The 25662-nt window shown below is 39.1% G+C and overlaps 1 protein-coding gene and 1 long non-coding RNA gene across 2 annotated transcripts; both read left to right on the plus strand.

The window, feature by feature from the left end:
* The first annotated feature begins 1658 nt into the window (after positions 1 to 1658).
* LOC120439166 lies at positions 1659 to 2331 on the plus strand. The gene is made up of 3 exons (XR_005612433.1): positions 1659 to 1705; positions 1854 to 1919; positions 2056 to 2331. It is a non-coding gene; the product is annotated as an uncharacterized LOC120439166 (long non-coding RNA).
* Positions 2332 to 10263: 7932 nt separating this feature from the next.
* On the plus strand, positions 10264 to 22842 carry LOC116326937 (Fc receptor-like protein 5). Its single transcript, XM_039599892.1, has 16 exons — positions 10264 to 10363; positions 10530 to 10565; positions 10778 to 11044; positions 11579 to 11848; positions 11946 to 12212; positions 12302 to 12574; positions 12661 to 12963; positions 15053 to 15331; positions 15434 to 15709; positions 15829 to 16209; positions 16324 to 16599; positions 21526 to 21768; positions 22198 to 22305; positions 22415 to 22430; positions 22518 to 22615; positions 22763 to 22842. The coding sequence occupies exons 1-16, from the start codon at positions 10327 to 10329 to the stop codon at positions 22840 to 22842; spliced, it is 3210 nt and encodes a 1069-aa protein (XP_039455826.1). The 5' UTR covers positions 10264 to 10326.
* Positions 22843 to 25662: the final 2820 nt, after the last annotated feature.

Raw genomic sequence — 25662 nt, forward strand, 5'->3', positions numbered from 1 at the left:
CATGATCAAAGATGAAGCTCAACACAGTCGACATACTTTTACTCTTCAAGGTCAGCCTGATCCATGACAAGTTTTATTGTTGTTGCTTTATTCATTATTTACTGAACAATTTTAAAACGCCAAGTCAAATATATCTGTTTCTAGTTTACTGATTTCCCTGAAGCCCATACATAAGAATTTTTCAATTTTTAATCTATCATTGGCTTGTTTTTGTAGGTGATGCTTGTGTTTATGAATCAATCAAAGACCGTGATGACACACAAAATGGTGAAGTAGATACAGTAGCACAGAAGTATGTAGACTGTGCGATTATTCATGTTTAAACACGGAATTATAAGAAGTCAGCTGCGCACCACAGAGCTAAGAAAACAAAAAGAAGCTGAACACATCAGTCTGTCCTATCACAAAACGTAAACCATTTTGAATCTGTTTGATGAATCCATCTCATTTTGCCTCCTGACTGATTGTTCTCTAGTTTTGTATTTTGCTGGTGTTCCTCTTACTATTGGCAGTATGAGACAACAACCAGTAATCAACCTCATTTCTTCATTTTCTAAAATCTTTGCTTATATGTTTTTGTTTTTTTTAGTTTTGTTGGGTTCTTTTTTCTTTTTTTTCTTTTTTTTTACATTTCAGATTTTATTATTTTTTCTTAATTTTGGTATAGTTTTTTAAAATGAATTTTTTTTTGGTTGTTTTTCCCATGCCAGATTATGTAATAAACATTATTTTCGTTATTGTAATTGTAATATTTTAACCTAGAAGAATTACGTGGAATTTATTTCAGTCCTGTTGTCAACAGAGAGAATAATAGAGAGGAGGAAACATGTGAGGAGTCTGTTCATCAGAGCACATTATGGCTTCATTGTTTTAAGAGGACATAAATGGTATGAGCTAGTGCAGGAGTATGAAATGTGGATTCTGGCAAAGATGGAGGAAAATCAAAGCGTGATCCTTAAGGTTTGGATTTGAGTCTCGTAGGAAGGTCGTGCTGAGCAGGGATGAAGGAGGGTTGAGCTGATGTGACACTGAAATGAGGTCTAACGAGTCATCATAGAAAGAAATTGGTTTTTAAACATGACAGAAACATCTCATCTTTAATAGACCTTCAACAGGTTTAGGTGATCAGTGTGGTGTCGACTGACAGAGATATAAATGTAATGAAAATTAACACACTTAACCTTGTTTTATCCTGATCATCTGTCCAGATGACAGTGTGTTGCATGCACAGGTCTCCCACGATAGAGCTAAAACAAAGAAAGACAACGGTGAGTAAAGTAATATATGTACCTTTTTTTTTCTAGTTTTTACTTAGCAAGCAATCAACATTGACTACACTATTACTTCATCATTTTAAGAGGGTAGTGATGATATCAGTTAGATATCATTGTATTATAGAGTTAGTGACCTTAATCACTGGGGTGGAGGAAGGTTGAGGTGATCTGACACTAAAATGAGAGTTAACTGCAGCAGAGAAGAAACAGGTTTTCAAACATGACAGTAACAGGTTGTCATAAAATCTCACTTTCAATAGAGCTTCAAAATCTCCTTCAGTCAGTTCCTGTGATGAGTTACTATAGGTGTTAACTGACAGAAAATATAAAGGAAATTAAAGGCACTTGCTCATCTGTCCATCCTCTTTTAGATGACAGTCTGTTGTACACACAGGTCTATTACACTAAAGCGAAACCCAAGAGACACAAAGGTAAGTAATGTAATAAAATAAGTACCTTATTTCTTTTGCTTCGGGTTTTACACGTTTAACTCACCAAAGGAAATGAATAAATCAAGTTGTCACTTTGAACAAAGAGGTGCTTGAAATCACATTTGACAAATCATTTCTTTCTTTGCAGGGAAACCAGCTCCTGCAGCAGCTGATGAAACAGTTTATTCTGAAGTTAAATCACAAACAGCTCTGGGTAAGTGTGCAGGAATAAAACAGCTTACATGTTGTGATTTGCTGTTGTAATGATTAAATCAAAAAAGCTTTAAAGGATGTAAATTCGGTTTTAAATCATCTTTATTGACTGAATTATCCTGCGGCATTTCTTTCAGATTAATGACAAGATCTGGGGCTGCAAAACCAACTGGATCTGTGAAAAACTGAGTTAATTTCATTTGAATTTAAGCAATCATAATCATCCTAGTGGAGTTGGACTGCCTATACAACCTCTGTAGCATCCAGGGATTTTCTTATCCTACTTATCCGACCAGTAATCATGATGAGCCTAGCCAAATGCAACAATAGTCCACCATCAGGCCGGGGTCTTTCTGTGTGGAGTTTGCATGTTCTCCTCGTGTTTGCGTGGGTTCTCCCCGGCTACTCCGGCTTCCTCCCACAGTCCAAAGACATGCACTTAGTGGAGATAGGTTAATTGGTAACACTAAATTGCCCATAGGTGTGAATGGGGGAGTGAATGTGAGTGCGACTGGTTGTCTCTGTCTATGTGTTAGCCCTGCGACAGACTGGCGACCTGTCCAGGGTGTACCCTGCCTCTCGACCCTGAAAAGGATAAGCAGAAGTGAATGGATGGATGCTTTTCTTTTTTTAAAATAGTTTTAGGAAAAGACAAACTTTTATTTTTTATTTTATTTTATGTAAGCTGCCTGCAGAGCTGCAATCGTGTTACATGAATATGTGTTTACTATGGGAAAAATCAGTCAGTTTGTCTGAGCTTCATGTACGGTTACATCTAGAGTCTTATTTGTTGTGTTTGTTGGAAAACATGCTGAAGTTGTTTGCACTTGTTCTTGTTTCTGTGCTTCATTGCTCCAAATAGATAAACACCACACATTGCTCTTATCATCCACATATTTTATTTTCTGTCAGTGTCAGACTTAGTTCTTCCTCTCAGCTGTTACCAGGTGCTTATTTAAAGCGGACTTCTTATTTTAGGGTGTTTACCTTACAAAATAAAGCATTTGGATGACTGTTATTGTGAATTGGTGTTGAATAAACAAAACTGATTCAAATTGACTTGAATGCTTGTGTTCTAAACCAGCAAAGTGAGTAAAGTGGTATCAGATCATACATGGCTTAGCGTGGGAATGTTCATAAACCACATAACTGTACATGGATAGAGAAGGACAGAAATAATAACTTTATGTACAGTCTGACTACAGGATTTACTCTACTGTTAAAAATAGGAGGCTAGATATCAATTTTAACCAACAAATTATTTTATTTTTGATCGGAAGGTTGGTGATTTGATCTCTGGCTCACCCAATCTATGGGCCAAATATCCTTTGGCAAGATACTAACCCCAAGTTGCTCTCCGATGTAATCCATGAATGTATGTGAAAGTTAGCTAGAAAGCACTTAAAGCATAGAAGAAAGTGCTTGTGGGGATTGTGCCATGTCTTAAAAAGAGCTTTGAGTGCTCCAGGAGTGTAGAAAACTGTTATATAAGAATCAGTCCATTTACCAATCAGTCCATATCATCAAATAAAACAGATTTCACATCATTTAAAAACAAACACATTACAGTCTTGTTTTTTAGTCCCACCCAGTGATACAGTATTTATTTATTTGTTTTTATTTGTTCTGTTTCAGGAAAAAATACATCATCTGGTATTTTCCTGTGACCTTAGAATGATTGTCTCATTCTTGGCTTTAAAACAAGAAGCACGATTGTGAAAGTGTTTAGACAGTAGATATGAAGAATCAAATTTAATAGATAAAACACTAAATACATACATTTAAAGTCATAATAATACCCCACCTCTGGCGCCGGTGCCCATCTCTCAATTTTAAATCCATGTAGACATTGAGGGTTCTCGGGAGGGGCCGTGCTAACACCTGCTGCTCTCTGGCAGCAGCACCATGCCCTCCCGTGTTTTAAATGCACTTTAGAACAACATGCAGCAACACTACACATGAGCGGGAGGAGGGAGGTATGGGGTCTTCACACACCCCCGTTCTCTGCTGGCCATCGGGGCGGGCGGGCTGGGAGGAGGTGTTGGCCGTCCGATTGGCCTCCCTGCTGCTGCGGAGCCTGGGGCGGTCTGTTTGCCTCCACCCCGGGGAAAAGGGTAACATCTCTTGGGTCTAGGTGCCGTTTCGCCCTCTGGGGGCGAGGATACCTGGACCCGGGGTATAGAGTATGTTTGGGGAGTGTGATTGTGTGTACATGTCCATTTATGTCTATCCTTACGTTGGGTGAGTGCTAAGTATTTGTATATGTGCACATGAGGGTGGGAATGCATGTTTGTGTCTGTGTGCCTGTTTGTCTGTGTCTATATGTCAGGTCGGGTCTTAGACTCCACCTCTCTAGGAACTCCCAGGCCCTCCAAAGTATGGAGGCCTATCTCCCCTCACCACACTCCCTGCCGGTGACTGATGCCCTCAGGGGTCGGTGCGTTGGTGGTTCTTGGTGTCCAGGGCTGGGCGCTCAGGTACAGTGGCTTGCAAAAGTATTCGGCCCCCTTGAACTTTTCCACATTTTGTCACATTACAGCCACAAACATGAATCAATTTTATTGGAATTCCATGTGAAAGACCAATACAAAGTGGTGTACATGTGAGAAGTGGAACAAAAATCATACATGTTTCTAAACATTTTTTACAAATAAATAACTGCAAAGTGGGGTGTGCATAATTATTCAGCCCCCTTTGGTCTGATTGCAGTCAGTTGCCCATAGACATTGCCTGATGAGTGCTAATGACTAAATAGAGTGCACCTGTGTGTAATCTAATGTCAGTACAAATGCAGCTGCCCTGTGACGGCCTCAGAGGTTGTCTAAGAGAATATTGGGAGCAACAACACCATGAAGTCCAAAGAACACACCAGACAGGTCAGGGATAAAGTTATTGAGAAATTTAAAGCAGGCTTAGGCTACAAAAAGATTTCCCAAGCCTTGAACATCCCACGGAGCACTGTTCAGCGATCATTCAGAAATGGAAGGAGTATGGCACAACTGTAAACCTACCAAAGACAAGGCCGTCCACCTAAACTCACAGGCCGAACAAGGAGAGCGAAGATCAGAAATGCAGCCAAGAGGCCCATGGTGACTCTGGACGAGCTGCAGAGATCTACAGCTCAGGTGGGGGAATCTGTCCATAGGACAACAATTAGTGGTGCACTGCACAAAGTTGGCCTTTATGGAAGAGTGGCAAGAAGAAAGCCATTGTTAACAGAAAACCATAAGAAGTCCGTTTGCAGTTTGCCACAAGCCATGTGGGGACACAGCAAACATGTGGAAGAAGGTGCTCTGGTCAGATGAGACCAAAATGCAAAACGCTATGTGTGGCAGAAAACTAACACTGCACATCACTCTGAACACACCATCCCCATTGTCAAATATGGTGGTGGCAGCATCATGCTCTGGGGTGCTTCTCTTCAGCAGGGACAGGGAAGCTGGTCAGAGTTGATGGGAAGATGGATGGAGCCAAATACAGGGCAATCTTGGAAGAAAACCTCTTGGAGTCTGCAAAAGACTTGAGACTGGGGCGGAGGTTCACCTTCCAGCAGGACAACGACCCTAAACATAAAGCCAGGGCAACAATGGAATGGTTTAAAACAAAACATATCCATGTGTTAGAATGGCCCAGTCAAAGTCCAGATCTAAATCCAATCGAGAATCTGTGGCAAGATCTGAAAACTGCTGTTCACAAACGCTGTCCATCTAATCTGACTGAGCTGGAGCTGTTTTGCAATGAAGAATGGGCAAGGATTTCAGTCTCTAGATGTGCAAAGCTGGTAGAGACATACCCTAAAAGACTGGCAGCAGTAACTGCAGCAAAAGGTGGTTCTACAAAGTATTGACTCAGGGGGCTGAATAATTACGCACACCCCACTTTTCAGTTATATATTTGTAAAAAATGTTTGGAATCATGTATGATTTTCGTTCCACTTCTCACGTGTACACCACTTTGTATTGGTCTTTCACGTGGAATTCCAATAAAATTGATTCATGTTTGTGGCTGTAATGTGACAAAATGTGGAAAAGTTCAAGGGGGCCGAATACTTTTGCAAGCCACTGTATGTACCAGCTCACTCCCGGTGGCTAATTGGCGGGGCCTGGCGCCTGCTGCTCGGTCAGGCCTCTTCCGGGGCGCGGGGGGCCCTCGGGCCTCCGACCTCTGGGCCTGCGGCTCAGTTCACTCTGGCACAGCTGGCTGCCGGCAGAGCCGGCGGGCATGCCAGTGCAGCCCCCTCTGGCTTCTGCTCTGTGGCTACTGGGTGACCCCTCGTCTGGAGATCTCCTCAGCTCTTCCCAGGTGGGTGGCACGGATGCCCCTCCGGTGGTCCTCCTTGGGCTCTCGCACCCTGCTGCCTCTGGACGTCTGGGGCCTGGATCTCCTCCATGCCTGCTTCATGCCCTGGGGGACGGGGCTATGACCCTCTACACCCTCTAGCAGACCGTTACATGGGGAAACCTTTTGAATACAAGCACGCTGATCCACACAGGTGTGCACACGGGTGTTCACTGTTCATAGACATAAACTACACCTTTCTTGGCTGCTATTTCCAAGCACATTGTGCGCTGTTGGTCTTGCGTGCTGCACAACAACATTCAATATTTAGTATTTACTGCTGTTTACACTTAGCAAGATTAATGCGATGGTGTTGTGTTTAGTATGTTGCTTTGGTTTTTTTTGCTTGTTTTCTCTTCTTTTTCTCTCAACAGGTGATCCAGGAGATTTTTTTCTTTCTCTTTTTAAGTGCCCTTTCTCACTGTCCCTCTTCCCTTCTGTTTTTCTTTTCCTTCATCTTTCTTTCTCCCTTTCCTATCCCCCAGTCATGTCTATCCCGTCTGTAACAACTGAAAATAAAATAAAATAAGGTCGATCAAATGGACCAAAACGGCAAGGCTGTGATGATCCATTTGGCAAAGTAAATCCATTGGGTATCCTTGTTGGTCTTCAGACAACAATTCTGACGGCTAAAGAACCAAATGGGACAGGCAAAAAAAAAAAAAAGTCATAATAATAAATGAAATTTGGACTGTCTTCTCACCTTACAAACAAACACCCAATAAGTTATTGCACTGATTAACTGAAGTAGAGGCATGACTTCTGCTTTCAGTGATTTTCATGTAAAAGACCACATGTTTCTCTTGCTTGATTACCTTGTTTCTACTTGTTGTGTTGTAAAATAGACATATAGGAGGAAAGCTTATTTTTCTCGGCTTTAAATGAGACCTCATTCATCTCATGTAAGGCAATGATGGACCATAAAACAAGAGGAACTACTACAGTAAACCCTTTTACAGTTTGAACTGTTTATGCTTCTCGTTTGGCTCTTGACGAAGGCGGTCACACTTTTCTCCCTCTCCCTTATCTTCCCTGCTTGGCTTCCCAATGTCCTTGTATAGTCTCATCTTTTTTTCTGCTTTTGCCCTGGAAGTTTCTCAGAGGTCTGTTCTCTAAAACCTAAAAGAGGAATTATGGATTTGATCAACTAGTCCCTGAATGTAATTGACAACCTCTTCTCAACAAAAAGTCTGGGCTCGGGAGTTCCCTGCTGGATACACGATGGACGGGTGGAGGAACTGGAGGGTCGTGTACCTGGCGGGACTGTTGATCTACCTTTTCGGAACCATGATAACAGGGTTCTTGCTGATTGGAGCTGGCTTGGTCCTGGCTTATCGAAGGTTTTCGAAAGCGGAAACGGCTGTTTAAAACCCCACAAGGCTGCCCGCTGTGATTGAAATGATGGGACGAGTCATGACTTCTCAAAATGTGCTCATTGAACGCAGCACGGATAAGATCTTGGAGAAGCTTGAGGCTGTTGTGAGCACTCAGACTATGCTCTTTGAGCGCAAAATTGTTAACATCTCAGAGAAGCTCATGGCTCTCCAATGGGAGATTGAGAGACCAGTGACAGACATTTAGATCGACTGTAAAATTGTCAAGCATTTGTTCGCACTAAAGGAAAACCACCATCATTTCATGCAGCTACCATACTGGCGCCAGCTGTGGTCTCAAGGCTGGAGCTGGACAACTAAAAATTCTCCCTGATAACAGACTGTGTTTATACTGTTCCTTCCCATCCTACGCACCCCCATCCTGGATTCCAAACACCTTTGAACGTTTATCTCTAAGGCCAAGGTCAAACGTCAGGTCTAAGCCCAGTGTTGGATTAATAGCGCTTGGCAAGATGGCTGTGTCTACATCGGCTCACCTCTCACCCCACTACCCACCCCAGTTGCTTGTCATGTGGTTTATGGTGTTGTGATGTGGAGATGTATGTGCTCTCTGTGCAGAGGAGTTTTTCTTGTTTTCTGTTCTCATGCTGACCTCCCACAAGGAGCCCAGTATGAGTAGAGGTCTCTTTTTCCCCTTTCCCATGTCATGTCTGTGCTATGTATATATGGTCGGGGGGTCCAATTTCACTGCAGGTGTAAACTTTGTATGTGACAAATAAAGGCTGATTGACTTCTGTTTATCAATCATCAGAATGAATGATAATATGCCAACTTTAAAGTCAATTAAGTGTCATTTAAAGCACCAATTTCATTAGAAGTAGGTATTTTAACTACAAATATTTATCTTTGTTATGTATTCTTCTTCTTGTCATTAGCAGTTAACTCTGCATATGTTACAGCTGTACTTTTCTAACCTGTATTCATCTGCTACTGTGTATGACATTTAATTTTGAACATTAAATGTGGTATTTTTGTTCTTTGTTTCTTAAATATAATCAATCTTTTTGAATAATAATGCATTTTTTCAGTGTCTGTGCATATTCTCAGTCATCTGGGTCATGATAGTCTTAGGAGCATAAAAAGAAGGCGACTGGACATTTTTGAAGACGTTTCAACTCTCATCTAAGAGGCTTCTTCAGTTCTAAAAGCAAAAGCTGGAAAGTCACAGGTATTTAAAATCTAATGGGGATTGTTCATTGTAAGTGGTCACTGACCCACTATTAATCATGTGTGTTGTCACATAAGCCAAGGTATGAAAAAGGTCAGACCACCAGAAGTTGCACATGAAACCATTGTGAGACCTTACTCCACCCTATCATATGATACGTCAAATGGGGGCAAGGTTTGCGTGGGGTTAGAAGCACCTGGGAAGGGATGTCAAGACTGCATTATATGTTGCTGATGGTTGGTATCGTAAGCCACCACCTCAGTTCAGTGACGGTCGTACACAGTGGACACAGATCCACAAAATCCGACCATTGGCCTCCTCGAAAGAGTGAGCTTTAGATTCAGGTGAGTCTTGTTCTGTCGAGGTGGCTCTTCTATGTTATGTACTGCATTTATGGAGTGGCTGTTTGGTTTTGCCTGTACAGTGCAGTAAGCAGTCATCAATGCACTGCATGCTCTAACTTGCTTAACGTGTGTTTAAGAATTTTGGCCTTGGAATGAGTTTCTGTGACAAACCTGCTACATAATGATACCTATGTTGTTTCATTTGCCCTTCTGTTTCTTGGTGAAACAATTATCTAAGTTGTAGTCTTTTGATGTAAATGCCTTTGATCCTCTGTCTTACAGACAGTAACTATTTTCTAACATTTTACTTTCTTCTTCCTCATTTCTTAGAAAAAACACAACTGTGGACCTTTTTTTCAAAACCACAGGAGAGACAGGTGCTGAAGTATATTTATAAAACCTGGTGATCTTTAACTACATGGCATGTTTAATCACACATCTTTCCTGATCGATTATAAATATATAAACACGTTTGTTGCTGCATGTAGAAAGCTCAAGGTCTGACGTGATGCCCAAACCCTGATTTATTAACATATTGGAAGGTGTGAAAAGGAAGTTTAGTTCATCGACCATGTGTACGCATGCTGTCATTGCCTCTTTTTTTTGTAAAAGCATTTTGTTACCATAGAGATTGTTTTATTAATCTAAATAGCCACTGTCCCAGAGAATATCCACATTCAGTCTATAATTCAGTTTCTCCTTTGTGAACCCCAGATTTTAAGTAGTGTAAGACATAAGACAAACAGTGATGATGATCATAAATTGTTTGATTTCTTCTTTGAATTTGTTTTTATATTAAACCATGGGTGACACTCTTATGATCTTAAAAGCCTTCTATGACAAATCATTTTTCCAAATTTAATTATCTGAGCAGTTACAATTTTGTTTCAGAAGTAGGGATCATATATCATGTCTGCATACTGTCAGCAATAAAAGAGGAAGTGTCAGCAGTTAAAAATAAGATATGTCATCAGTGTGCTACTATAGGGCTTATAAAAGAGAAGTAGCAGTGAAGGGCTGAACACAGAAAATGAGGTTGCAGAAAGCCTCTACTCCCATAATCAGATGAAACATTATTATTTTCTCACATTCTCTGTTTCTCACTTCTGTTTTAGTGTTTCTGTTGTCAGTAGCAGTGACAGACTTTCAGCACTCAGTGTGAGGATGGGGCTCACTGTGCTCAGTGTGCTGTCCTTATTCTGTGAGTATAAGTAACTTTCTTTATTTGACTGATAAAGACTGAACTATATTGAGTGCCAAATTTTTATCCAGCTATTGCTGCTAATGTTAAAATTCTATTCATTAAAAAGGCTTTTATTTGCGACATGTGACCACTGATGATTGACAGATGTGAATCTTTCTTACAGTGCTGAATATTACCCTCTGCTGTGGAGACGCTCAAGGTAACTTAATAGTATTCTTCCTTTTCTAATTTTCTATGGATTGCTGTGTAAATAACATTGTTTTTTTCTTCATTTATGCTCATTCATTTTTAAATATTATTTTCAGTTTTAAATACATAAAGTATTGCCATAACATGAGAAGTCTTCCTCTTCATTAAACCAGAATCTGGTCTGAACTTTTTCTATGTATTTATGTTTATGCTGGATTTTAGATGCTGAGCTGAGCCTTAAACCAAACGTGTCCCATTTATTTGCTGGAGAGTCTGTAACCTTCATCTGTGACATGAGAGAGGGAAATGCCACTGACTGGCTTTACAAATTCAACTGGAATGATCAAGAAATGGTCCAATTCAATAAAAGTAGCTCCTACTCACTTTACCTGACAGCAGAGCTGAGTGGGAATTATCAATGTATTGGTCGCCGCAATGGCTCAACAAATTTTACAAAACAGAGTAATAACCTCACTCTGTCCATATCAGGTAAGCTACTGTATCATATTTATTATTAAACTTTCATTCACAAGTAGCACAGCTGTGTTAAATGTGCAACTCCAGCATCAGAGTTTCAATTAATGTTATTCCAAAGTTTCTGTTTTGTATTTTTCTTTTATTCTTGTTGATGCAATGATCTCTGCACAGCAGGGCGTGGAGAGTAACATTAAGCAGAAATTTCCTGCTAAGTTACAAACTCAGAGTCGACCTGTGAAGGCTGAAAATGTAGCAGGAAGTAAATACATCAAGTACGATGTAACTTTCAGCTGAGCATTGTGAAAAGTTGTGGATATGACAGCAAATGAGGAAGTAATATCAAGTTTAGTGCAATAACATATAGTTAAGGTAAATTATGTATACTATGATCTATGAGAGAAGTGAGAAGAATTGGTCACGTGAAATGCTGACTTCATGAATTATTTCACAGCTTTTTATTCTACAAATTAAGAGAAATTAGTTAAAATTGAGCTTTTCCCAGGAAAATGTATTAATAACAAAAAAAAAATATTTTATTTCAAACAGCACACAGACCCACGGCAACTATAACAGCAGACAGGACAACTCTTCCAGTGGGGGGCTCGGTGAAACTGACCTGCTCTGTTCAGGGCTCTGCTGGCTGGACATTTGATTGGTTCAGACAAATCCCAGATTCTTATGAAGTAGTAATTGATACAAACAGTTTGCAGAACTTCATTAGTGTCTCAGACGAAGGCATCTATTGGTGCAGAGGAAGAAGAGGAAATCCTGTTTTCTTCACAAACCTCAGCAAAGTGTATCACATTCAGAAAACATGTGAGTTTGATAACTTCTCTAAAGGTGTAAAATTATGCATTTTCAAAATTGCCATTGTTTTATCTGTGAATTACTGGGATATTTTTGGTATGAAAAGTGTCCAACAGGGCCTTTGTGACTCTGCAACAGAACTGGACTCAGATATTCAGCGGTGAGATGATCACCATCAAATGTGAGATCCAAGGAGGAGAAAACACTGAGTGGCAGTATGAATGGAGAACAACAAGCTCAAAAACACCTCCCACACACAGTGAATACAACATCAGCAGTGCTTCATTTTCCTACAACGGGCAATATTGGTGTAAGGGTAGAAGAGACGTGTTCTTCTCAACAGCTTGGAGTGATGCTTTTACACTAAAAGTCTGTAAGTAAAATCATCTTTGAGTTATTTTATCTACTCTTTTTCATCTGACCAGCTATAGAAAAACATCTTTATTTTACTCTAACAAACAGCAAACAAACCCAGACCCACAATTACTGCTGAGAGAAGAACGATACCAGCTGGAGGCAATGCAACACTCAGCTGCTCTGTGGGGAGCTACAATGAGTGGAAATACTTCTGGTTCAGACGTGCCTCAGTCTTTTCAGAAATTCAGGTGATTAGAAACAAAGAACCAGATCAAATGATCACTGTCACACAGGGAGGTATCTACTACTGCAAGGGAGGGAGAGGAAACCCAGTTTTCTTCACAGAGGACAGTGAGGCAATCACTATTGAAAAAAGAGGTGAGTTTAAGAGTTTTCATTTGGATTAACATGGGATGCAGAAATATTTAAAACTGGACCAATTAGAGTTTTGTTTTCGTAAACAGTTTCCAACAAAGCAGTTGTGTCCCTGGAGCCCAGCTGGCCTCTGATATTCAGTGGCGAGAAGATCACTGTTAGATGTGAGATTTATTTCATTGGAAGCATTGAGTGGGAATATTTGTGGAGATCCAATGCGTGGGAGTATGAATGGAGCAAACCCGACTCAAGCACAGGTCTGACAAATGATGCATCCATAGATGTTAATGCATCTGTGATCAGCAGTGGCAGCTACAGGTGTATGGGTAAAAACAAACAGGAGCTGTATTCTGTGACAGAGTGGAGTGATGTCATCACACTGACCGTCTCTGGTAAGAAAGTTTCATTTTGTTATGCCTATATAAAACACAAGGGTAACAATTTATAACTACATAGTATGAGGTATTAGTGTTTTATTGGTGCATCTGTGATCATGTATAAAACCTTATGGTATAATATACATTATAGCTAATAAACACATAAAATTATTGTTCTTCATTAATAAGGTCATAGCATGTTCAATGACAGTATTTTCATTCTTTATAAATGACTGTTTCTAAATTAAGCATTTCATCGAGCATGAAACACTTAAAATTAATGGTTGTAGTATCATGTAGAAAGTGTAAATAAAGTATTCAGGTGCACATTTATGCATGTAAGAGGTATAGATAGAATAGTGCTTGCTCATGAATTCTTTCTAAATTAGAAGTTAAAGCTGGTAATGACGCAAGTAATTCCGTAAAATGGCATAATGGTCTGAAATATGTTTTTCATAAATCTGTGTGGGACATAAGATGTGTCCCTTTTCTTGTGTTGGACAAGTCACTGACTAAGTGAGTTTAAATGTTTCAATAAAATAAAGACATTATTTGAATATTTAAGGGGTTAGACAGAGACTGTTGACAATGGAAACTGGATTTGAACAGAGTTGCTAACCCCCACCTCTGCCAGTAGTGCAAAGGGAGCTGAAAACCAAACAAGAGGAAGTAGTTGTAAGAATAGGCCGGACTCAACAGTACTAAGAAAAGCCTCTGTCAGAAACATAAAATCCTGTGAGGTGAAAAATTAATTTACTAGAAAAGCCTTGTTTATTAATGATCTACCATTAATAAAAGCCAAATGAACAATCCTCATGCTGTAGCCGGGTGGCTTAGTGGGCAAACGTTCCCATAATCGTCTTTTGCCTTGGAAGAGGAGTCTCCACTGAAAGGTTGGGTAGAGTTGGATAAACAGGAGAGACAGGTTGGATCCACCGAAGCAGAGAAGATGGAGAAGACTCAAGGAATACTTTAAAGAGCTCAATGTAGAAAAGGAGAGAGAGGATGGAAGGGGAAAGTTAGTGAACTAGTTATTGCAGAGGATTAGTAAGGAGGAAGTGAGTGCAGCTATGAAGCAGATGAAGAGTACAAAGGCGGCTGGTCCTGATGTATGGAGATGTCCAGAAAAGAGGGCAGTGGACCTTTTGGTCACATTGTTTAACACAAGCCTGAGGAATGGAGAACTGTATTTGTGCAGATTTTCTAGAACAAGTGTGAAATGTAGATCTGTAGTAACAGCAATGAAGCTGATGAAACATAACATGAAAATATGAGAAACACTTGTTGAAGCTAAGTTAAGAAGAGCGGTGATGATCAGTGAGCAAGCAGGAGTCATGGCTAGAAAAAGCATTATAGATTTGATATTTGTTTTGAGAGTGTCGATGAAGAGAAGGTCAGAATTAATTACATTTCAATTTAATATAAATTTTATTCAATATAAATTTGAACAATACTGGGAGATTAAAGTAATATAACTATACACTTAAATAAGGACTTTTTGGAAAATCTGCAATACGTAATTTCTTCAGAGCAATACATTGGGGCACACCCATATTTAATCCTACTTAAAATGGCTAAAATCACACATGAATGCATTATATCATGTGTACGTGATTACAACATTGTGACTCAGCATTGTTAAGGAAGCTTTACCTATTTAACCCCTTAGACATCTAGTTCGGTGTGCTCCTGACTGCTAAACTGACAGTGAACACAATGATATATATTTTATTGTTGTTTATTCAAATACTGTTGAATGACTTTCTTTTCCCAAAATAAATAGTAACAAAATTAGACATTGATATGTCAACATTCCTAATTAAGAACTGAATATTCAATGTGGCGTCCTAATTTTTTCATAACAGTACATTTGTCACCACCAAATGAGTGCAACCATAAACTGAGTTTGATCAGATATATAACTACAAATGTTAATAGTTCATATATGTGATGCAGACACACATACTTGGTAGAGGTTTAGTTTATAAGATATACTATGTATCATTTTCAGTTAAAAATTATTTGTAAGATTGTAATTGTCTCTAAAGCAAAGGGGCAGTAATTGTTTTACAGTAATATATTTCTTTTTTTCTAAATTAAACAGGAAACAGACCAAAGACCAGCATCAGTGCTGACAACAGAGTCTTTCTAGAAGGTGACACAGTCACCGTGACCTGCTCTGTGACACCATCTTCTCCTGGTTGGAGTTACTACTGGTACAGAGGCAAGAAAACCTCAGAACCACTGACGATGGCAGAAGTTGTTCTCCACTCTGATGGACAAATCGGTGTATCACAGGAAGGAGACTATTGGTGCAGAGGAGGACGAGGCAACCCAGTTTACTACACAGACTACAGTGATGTGATCAGTATTAAGAAAACTGGTGAGTCATGGTGAATGTTTCTTTTTTTAAATGGAAGATAGAAGATGTTAAAAAGTCATTTAATTAGTTATTTTTGTTTGTTTTTTATTATCTGTTTAACAGTTAGAAACAGGCCTGCTGTGACTCTGCATCCAAACTGGCCTGAGGTATACAGCGGAGAGACAATCACTTTGAAATGTGAGATCCCAGGAGAAGACACTGAGTGGGATTATGAGTGGGCAACAAGCAGCTCACATCAACCTCCAAACCAAAATGAATACAAGATTAACTCTGTTTCTACATCACACCATGGGCACTACTGGTGTAAGGGCAGGATGAGAAGTGCACAACAGAATTCAACAATGTGGAGTGCATCCTTTCAACTAAAGATAGTTTATAGTGAGTGGATTATAAATGTAATGTGAATTGTGCGCTTGCATTTATTAACAGGTGAAAGATAATCTGTCATTAAGGATCTTATTCTGATCTGATCTCACTCTAAAAATATAATTTTCCAGTTGAACCCCGTCCTGTCCTCACTGTGTCTCCATCATGGCTGAGTCCTGGAGCCTCAGTAACTCTGAACTGTGAGGTTGAACATCCATCTGCAGGATGGAGCTTCTACTGGTATAAAGTTATTAAACAGGAGTCAGGCGTGTATCACCCCTACCACTATTACCCCTATGACTATTACTCCAGACACAGAGACTGGATTCATTATAATAGAATTAATCGCCTCTACAAGTATGAATTATTACCTGGAAGCATCAGTGGGACTGCACAGGACTCCTACATCATTCATGGACAGACACACACAGCAGGATATGTGTGCAGAGCTGGAAGAGGAGACCCAGAGTATCACACTGACTATAGTGAAACAGTGTTTGTCTGGTCCGGAGGTCAGTATTTTTGCTCATAACTCAAAAAGATAAAAATAAGTGTTATTATTGCATTCATAGTCTCCAATCTATTAATACATCAAAAAAAATTACAAAGTTCTTGTTTTTCTACAGATTTCCATTCAACAGCCTCTCTCACAGTCAGTCCTAACAGTGTGCAGCACTTCTTCTATGATTCAGTAACTCTGAATTGTTCTGGAAACTCTTCTCAGTGGAGAGTGATGACATTTACTCAGGGCGGATACCTGAGAAAACTCCGGGAATGTGGAAACTGGGGGATAATGACCGAATCCACATGCAACATAGATCGTCTCCTGTATCAAGATGCTGTGTACTGGTGTGAGTCTGAATCAGGACAGTTTAGCAATGGAATCAACGTCACTGCACATGGTACGTCTTTACATCCATAATTCTAAAAAAGTTTGGAAGAAAGAAAAATATAAATAAAGAAAGATTGCAGTATCTATGTTTAAGCGTTTAAAATGAGAAAGTGTATAAAAAAACAGTCTTTTAAATATGGTGGCAGCAACACGTCACCAAAAAAAGGACAGGGCCACATTTACCACTGTCTAGCATCTCCACTTCTTTTAACAACAGTCTATAAACATCTGGGGACTGTAGAAACCAGCTGCTGGACCTTTGGGAGAGCAATATTATCCATTTTCTCTGATAGAGGATTATATGTCCTCAACAATCCTGGGTCTTCTTTGCCATGTTTTTCATTTCATGATACACAAAATGTTTTAAGATCGGGAAAGACTGGGACTCCAGGCAGCCCAATTCAGCTTCTGGACTCTTCTAATATGCAAGGTCTTTCATAAAAAGAAGTCATCTGGATGATTGGATGATTTACTCTAAAATCTCTATATACCTTTTAGCATTGATGGTGCCTTTTCAGATGAGCCAAGAAACTTATATTCCATAGTCGCTAATGCACCTTTATACCATCAGAGATCTAAACTTTAGAGCCCTAAATCCAAGCTGGATGGTCCCTGTTCTCTTTTGTCCACAGGATGTGGCATTTATATATTTTAAGAAGAATTTCAATTTATCTGACCAAAAACAGTTTTCAATTTTGTCTCAGTTCATTTCAAATTACTTTTGGCCCAGACAAGATGGATGCATTTCTGAATCATGTTCCCAAAGGGTCTCTTCTTTGCATGTTAGTAAGTAAGTAAACTTTATTTATTAAGCGCTTTTCACAGACAGACAGTCACAAAGCGCTGTACACAAATATTAAAATAAACAATAAAATCAATAGACATTATACACAATGTAAAAGATCAAATGTAAATAATGTAAAAAATATAAAATATGTAGATCAACAAAAGGCTTGTTTGAACAGAAAAGTTTTTAACTGTTTTGTAAAAGAATCCACAGAGTCAAGCAAACGTAATTGTAGTGGTAAACTATTCCACAGCCTTGGTGCCACAGACTGAAAGGCTCTGTCCCCTTTTGTCTTCAGTCGTGTTCGGGGAACAACCAACAGACTCTGAGCCTGTGAGCGGAGATGACGAGCAGCAGTGTATTTTATAAGAAGCTTGGATAAATAATCTGGGGCCTGGCCATTTAGTGCTCTGTATGTTAAAACAAGAATTTTAAAGCGAATTCTAAACTCTATTGGGAGGCAATGTAAAGAATATAAGATGGGAGTGATGTGAACACGCTTGGTAGAACGAGTTAGTAGTCTGGCTGCTGCATTTTGTATTGCCTGGAGGCGAGAGAGAGATGATTTATCCAAGCTAGTAAACAGGGAATTACAATAATCTAGGCGTGATGACACAAATGCATGAATGAGTTTTTCCAGTTCAGCTGAAGAGACCATATGTCGCAGTTTAGATATGTTTCTTAAATGATAGAAAAAGGAACGAGACAAAGATTTTACATGAGAGTCGAGGCCCAGAGAAGAGTCAAATATTACTCCAAGATTCCGAATATTTGACTTGACAGAAGGACAGAAGGAGGCAAGAACCTGACTAATTTTAGAATGTAGCTCAGGAGGAGCTATGATCATGGTCTCGGTTTTGTTAGTGTTTAGAACGAGGTAGTTGCTTGAAAGCCAATCAGAAACCTGGGTTAAGCACTGGACTAGGGTGGACAGCCTATCCAGCTGATGAGGCTTAAAGGACATATGGAGCTGAATGTCATCAGCATAAAAATGATAAGACAAGTCGCTAAAAGATTGAACGATACCAGCTAAAGGAAGCATATAAAAAGAAAATAGTAATGGACCTAAAACTGAACCCTGTAGAACCCCACAGGTCAGGGCAGCAATGTCAGAGGTGAACCTGTCAGTCCTAACAGAAAAGGTCCTGTCTGATAAGTAGGAAGAAAACCAGTCTAGGGCAGAGCCAGATACACCAGCTAAAACCTTGAGCCTGTTAAGTAGGATTTTGTGGTCGATGGTGTCAAAGGCTGCACTAAGATCAAGCAAGATGATCACAGAACAATTCCCTGCGTCAGATGCCATTAATAGATCATTATAGACTCTAAGGAGAGCGGTCTCTGTAGAGTGCTGCTTTTGAAAGCCAGACTGAAAAGGGTCAAGAATGTGTAATTTACATAATAGAGACCTGAACTGATTTTCAACAATTTTTTCAAGTAATTTACTTCAAAATGGCAATTTTGAAATAGGTCGGTAATTACTAGCAGAGCTAGGATCAAGATTCTGTTTTTTTAACAGAGGAGTTACCTCAGCATTTTTAAAATAAGACGGAACACAGCCTTGCCTCAGTGAACTGTTGATGATGGATAGTAAAGTGGGACCAATGCTGGCGATAGACCCAGACAGGACAGAGTGAGGTAATATATCCACAGAGCATGATGAGGATTTCATTTTACCTAAAACTATAATTAAGTCATTTAGTGTGATTGGAGAAAAGGAGGTAAATGGTCCAAGACAGCAAGGGGTGTCTTCATAAGGGGAGGCACTTGAAGAAATTTTGGATTTCAAGTCCATCACCTTATTCACAAAGTAATTAAGGAAAGTATTACAATCTTCATCAGAAAGCAGCAGAGCATGCTGGGTTGGAGGAGAAACAATACTGTTGATTGTATCAAATAGAATTCTTGAATTATTTTTATGACGATTTATAAGATTATTGAAGTAAGAGGATCTGGCCTCTTTGACTGACTCATTATATAGGTAAAGTAGTTCTTTAAAGTGCTCACGATGGACAGTCAGACCAGTGGACTTCCACAGACGCTCTACTTTTCGATAGGAGCGTCGAAGACCACGAGTCTGATTATTTAACCACGGTGTGCGGGAACTAACAGAGCAATAACTGGTTTTGAAAGGAGCAACCTGATTTAGAATGGCAAGACAGTGTTCATTAAAAGAATTAGTTAAAAGCTCAACCTTGTTAGAAGAAGTTTTAAAATTAAAAAGAGAGGAAAACTCAGAAATTATAGAGTCATCAATAAAGCGCCTGTGCCTAGTAGAACCTTGAGGATGGGACTCTGAATTAACAGATACAGTAAAAGAGACTGACTTATGGTCACTAAAAACAACTTCATTTAAATTCATGTGGTCAATGGAAACACCACAGGTGAAGACCAAGTCCAGAGTGTGCCCAGCCCTATGAGTAGGCCCTGCTACATACTGAACAAAGTTGAAAGAGTCCATAATGCTCAGGAACTCCTTAGTGGTACTGTTTGTTGAGTCATCCACATGAATGTTGAAATCGCCAACAATGATAACCTTGCCCATTTTAATAGTGGAAGTTAAAAAGTCTTGTAGGTCTGACAAAAAAGACGCAGCAGACCCAGGTGGACGATAAATTAAGATGCCGTATATGGGCTGTTCTCTTCCAATTTTTATCATAAGCATCTCAAAAGAGTTGTAGCAGCTTGAAGAAATCATCTAGCATAAAAATGTCTTTTTAAAAATTACAGCTGTTCCACCTCCTCGTCCAGATATCCGAGGTGCACATAGAAATGAGCAGTCAGCGGGACAAAGTTCTAATAGATGTGAGACTTCATTCTCACGTTGCCACGTCTCAGAGATAAACATGAAGTCAAGCTTCTCAGAGCAAAACAAGTCATTTAAAATATAAGACTTATTGGCGATTGAGCAGGCATTAATTAACATCCATTTAAGGCTGCGACTCACCAGGACAGGGGTAGAGTTTCCAAGGACAGAGTCTGCGCTATGCGGTAACCCGTGCAGCAAAACAGACTCTGAAAGCTATCCATTGCAGATTTGATTGCTAGCAACGCATGACGATCATAAATCCGAAGGGAGGTGGCACCAGAAAAAACTGTAACAAAAACACTTGCATAGCATATAAAATAAAAAAACACACGGACGAAGGCAGCGGCACAGCCAAACACAGGCGCCATCTTGACCCCCCAGTTAGACCCTTAGCCTGTATTTCTGAATGGCATGGTAACCTTAAAACACTGACAAATTTTTCAAATGTGAAAGGTGCTATTACAACGACTCAAAAGTGTGAACAATATGTAATCAGCAATGAGGCAAAATACTGTATGCTACTGCTGAGACGACGAAGACTCTCTCTGATCCTTTTGTCTTGGTAGAGATCATGCTGAGATGTTTCCAAGTATCCAAGTATCACTTTAAACTACATTCCCTATGACCTCAACACCTAATACACAATCTATTATTTCTACACTACTTAGTTTGTATTTCATTAGGAAAAAATATTCTTACAGCAAGTCATCTTATTACAGTGTGTATGCATCAAAATAAAATATATCCAGTGTTTATACAATGTTTGACATATCTCATTATATGGTTTAATATCTAGTTTATCTCAGTTTAGAGATATTATTATTATATTATGTTGGCCAGAGGGGCCGATGGCGTGATATGGCCGCCTCGCTTCTGTCAGTCTGCTCCAGGGCAGCTGTGGCTACAACTGTAGCTTGCCTCTACCTGTGTGAATGTGAGAGTGAATGAATAGTGGAATTGTAAAGCGCTTTGAGGGCTTCGAAAAGCGCTATATAAATGCAATCCATTATATTATTATTATATATTTTTCACATGACTATTGGCCATACCAAAGAGTTTAGTCTTCCATTAAGTGGCGTAAACAAGACTTAAATTCACAGTACAGCCACTGTACATTTTGCTAATTTCTCTGTTATTTATTTATTTGCAAACGTCCAAAATACGTTCAACACTGCAGAAATGAAGCAGAAATGTAAGCCTATGTCTTATGATATAGGTGTGGTAATAGGTTTGTGTCATTACAGTATTCATAATAATGAGAGGATGTAGGCATTTAGCAAACACCAATGGGAACAGTAGACTGTATGTTGGCAAGTTCTCTCATATTTTAATGGCTTTTACAGATACTGATGTGATCCTGGTGAGCCCTGTCCATCCAGTCAGTGAGGGGGACTCTGTTGCTCTTGGCTGCAAGTTGAGGACAGGAAACTTAAATTCCACTGTTACATTCTACAAAAATGGGAAACTAATTCAAAATGATGACGGAGAAAAGCTAAATATCCCTGCAGTGTCAAAGTCTGATGAAGGCTTCTACAAGTGTGAATATTCAGGGCATGAGTCACCAGAAAGTTGGATGTCTGTAAGAGGTAAGTGTCAATGATACAGTTGTAGGCAGAAAAGCAGACAAATTCTCTGTGTTGTCTCTGTTTCAAAAGATTTTATCAAAAGGCTCATCAAATAAAACCAGCCGGCCAGTAGTGACAGTCTACAAAATCTAAGTATGAAAATGAAGAAGATTAAAAGGTTAAAAGAAGGTTAAAATGATCCTGCCCACGTAAAGTATGCAAACCCTTATTTTGAACTAAAACTGTACTTCATAGTTTGCATGTTTATCCACTTTTATAGATTATTCAATCTTCCAGTTATTGCTGTATAACCATCTACAATATGTTCCATCCACACAGACAGGTCAGGAAATACCTGTCAGGTCCAAAGTGTCCTTTGCTTGTGATGTATCCCATTAATTGGGCTGTATCATGACAGATGAACCTAATTTGTGTTCTATATTATTACAGCATCCAGATCTTCACTTTCTGTCTCTCTAATCACGGGGCTGGTTAGTGGTGTCTCACTGATTCTCCTGCTGTCCCTGCTGCTCTGTTGTTGGCACAAAAAATCAAAGGGTGATTTTTTTTATATATTAATTAAAAACACTGCCATGGTATGGACAATTATGATGTTTTATGTGTAATTCTTACCCATTTAATATTATCATTACCATCTTCTCCATAGGTACACTTTGTATCAGGTTGGTAAAACACTTTCTTTTCTTGTCTTCAGTGAACAAACACTATGTAACACATTCATTGTAACTTGAACCTGTTTAAAACCTCAGACCAGCCCAGTCTCAGGAAACCAGTCAGACTGCTGCTACAGTTCAAACTATGAGCCAGGATGAAAATCAGCAGCAAATATATTCCTCTCTTGTTCACGGTCAGCCACACACCTGTTACAAAATAAGAGCATTTACTGCTGAACCTTTCTATACTCATGTTCATCTTCACAGTTATAATATAGCTGCAAGTTTACTGCACACAGAGTGATTTTTTTGTCATTGTCTTGATTCTCACTGACCCAAAGGTGACATGAACGTCTATGAGTCATGTAGACCTTCTGAAAACACTGGTACAGTAGAAGATATTTCTTTGTTTTTTAAATAACGAGTAGATCAAAATCGTATTTTCTGAGAAATAAAAATCTAAAATAGCACAATTGTCCTCATTTTAGGTGGATGGGCAGATGACTACAGAAATATCTCTCTTCAGCTCAGAAGTGTTGGACAGAGGAGTGAGTACAAAAAATATGAAAATACAAAACAGATTTAGAATTATAAATGCAAATGTATCATGTAGCCAAAAGCATGTGCACTTCTGAAATCATACCTCTAAATATATGTAACATGAGTGTCAATAAATAAAATATCATTTGTATACTGTACCATTTAAATTTTAAAGGCCCTTCAGAGTCGTGATACCCACATACATTTTCTTTGTTATTGTTACAGGAAAGTGTGATGATCCAGAGGAAACCTCTGACTACCATAATGTAGATCCAAACTCAGATACAGGTACAAATATTAACTGTACCAGATATTTAGTTTGAAGGATGAAATATGTATCAGATATATTTGTTGGGCTACATGTGTGTTAACTGCAAGGGAGCTTTAATTAAATATCCCAATAATGAAACTCATTTGTAGCCCTTTTAAAAACACGTCTTCAGTATCATCAAACCTGTTCTTTAGTTAGTTTTACTTTATTCTGTTTTCATTTATTTCATTTTATGTATTTACTTTTAAAGGTCCCTAAAGAGAGGCACGACATCAACAAAACAAGAGAAGGTGGACCGCAACATGAAAAAACAAACAAAAACATGAAAAACCCATTAATTCTTAAAGTTTTGAACATCAACATTTTTACACAGCTGGATATTAAAGTCGAGTCACACCGTGATCCTGTGGACAAGAGTTGTCAAAGCTAAGTTAGGAAGAGAGGTGACAGTCAGTGATATGGCAGCATATGGCTTCATGCTGAGAAAGAAGTATAAGGAAGGTCAGAGGGAGCTTCACTGTGTCTTTGTGGATCTAGAGAAAGGATATGGTGCCAAGCATGTGGGGTACTGCATGAGGATGTCAGGAGTAGCAGAGAAGTATGTGAAGGTGGTGCAGGACATGTATGAGGACCGTGAGACAGCAGTGAGGTGTGTGGTTGTAACTTAGCAGTTCAAGCTGGGGGTGAGATTACATCAGGAATCAGCTCTGAGCCCCTTCTTGTTTGCAGGGGTGATGGACAGGATGACAGATGAGGTCATGCAGGAGTCTCTGTGGATTATGGTGTTTGCAAACAACATTGTGATGTGTAGTGAGAGTAGGGAGCAGGTGGAAGAGAGGCTGGAGAGGAGGACGCATGCACCGGAGAGAAGAGGAATGAAATTCAGTAAAAGCAAGACAGAACACGTGTATGAATAGGAGACAGTTTAACAGTGAAGCTGCAAGGAGTAGAGGAAGTGAAGGTGGATAAGTTCAACTGAGAGCTCCAAAGACAGCGAGGAAGGCCAAAGATAAGAGTCACAGATGTGGTGAAGTGGACAGTGCATGAGAGGTGAAGAAGAGAGTGCAGCAAGGGTGGGTAAAGAGTGGGCAGGGGTGATTTGTGACAGAAGTACAGCAGCAAGAGTGATAGGCAAGACTGCACAACTATCTGATTAATTAATAAATGCTGACCGTTCGTTGTACCTCATGTTACTTTTCTTATCGATTGTTTGTTTTCTTGCCAGTTATTGTGTAACTGTATAAATGTTCACAGTATGATTCAGAGTTTAATATAAAAATAAAGGAAAATTACTAAGACACTTTCAACTCTAACAATACTAAGCTCCTAAGTATCACAATGTCACATGATCAACAGTATAAACATGCCCATGAGTATCATGATAAGTAATTCTGTGTGTTAATATATAAGCAACATCTAAACATGAGGAAGTCTGTATTTTGTAGAAGTGTGTTTAATATGAATATATCGTATATAATTATAAAGTGTATTAAGTAGTTTTTCACATTGAACTGTATCCCATTTTTTCAGCACGGCAGCACCATGCACTGTAAAAAAAATCCGTAAAAATACAGTACAATCTACTGTATAAACGTGAAGGAATTTTCCGTATTAGTCATTTACAGGTATTTTTCTGTATTTCTCAACTACTACAATGCATTGTGGGAAAAAGGACCCAAAAAGGAGGGAAAAGTCAGAGCAAGAGCAGCCATTAGACTTCTTTCAGGCTTCATCTGGATTTTGGACTCTGGAGTTGGAGAAACTGCCTTCAAATTTCCGTGGTAAGTATTAAAACTCATGTTTTCGTTAATTAAAATAATTTTTTCAAAAGACTCCGCATTTTTATTTAGAAAAAATTGTTAATTTATTTGTTAACTGGTTTGGCTGTCTCCAGACAAGTCAGGAATATTTTGCTGACTCATTTTTAAATAATCTTTATTTAGGTTTAACATGCCTTAAGCTTTTCATTTTAGTTAATGTTAAAAATAATTTTTACTGTGATACCACCAGTTTTGCCCTTCAGTGGCTGAACCAGTTTTCATAAATATTATAGTTAGCTGTCTGTGTCTCTCTGGGTATTGACTACTAACTAGCTAATTAGCGAAAGTCAGCGATGTAGATAACTGGGAAAAGTGAGAACTTCATTGTATGTATAGAGAGGAAGAAATTATTTTAGGACTCTAATAAGTACTATATCAATACCTATGTTTTACAGTTGGCTCTACTGTACAATTTAAAGGGTTTCAGGCAAAGTTACACTAACCCTAGTTTAAGCCTCAGACCTTCCTGGCTGACGCTAGCAAATGCTAATGTTAGCCTCTGATTTGGGCTGCTAAAGTAAAGACTTTTAGCTAGCTGACCAGCATAGATTATTTCGGTGGTTAACAGACTGTAGTGATAATATGATTGAAAGTATAGTTTCACCTCATT

Source organism: Oreochromis aureus, linkage group 3 (genome assembly GCF_013358895.1).
Source record: "Oreochromis aureus strain Israel breed Guangdong linkage group 3, ZZ_aureus, whole genome shotgun sequence".
In the NCBI taxonomy this organism is placed as follows: domain Eukaryota; kingdom Metazoa; phylum Chordata; class Actinopteri; order Cichliformes; family Cichlidae; genus Oreochromis; species Oreochromis aureus.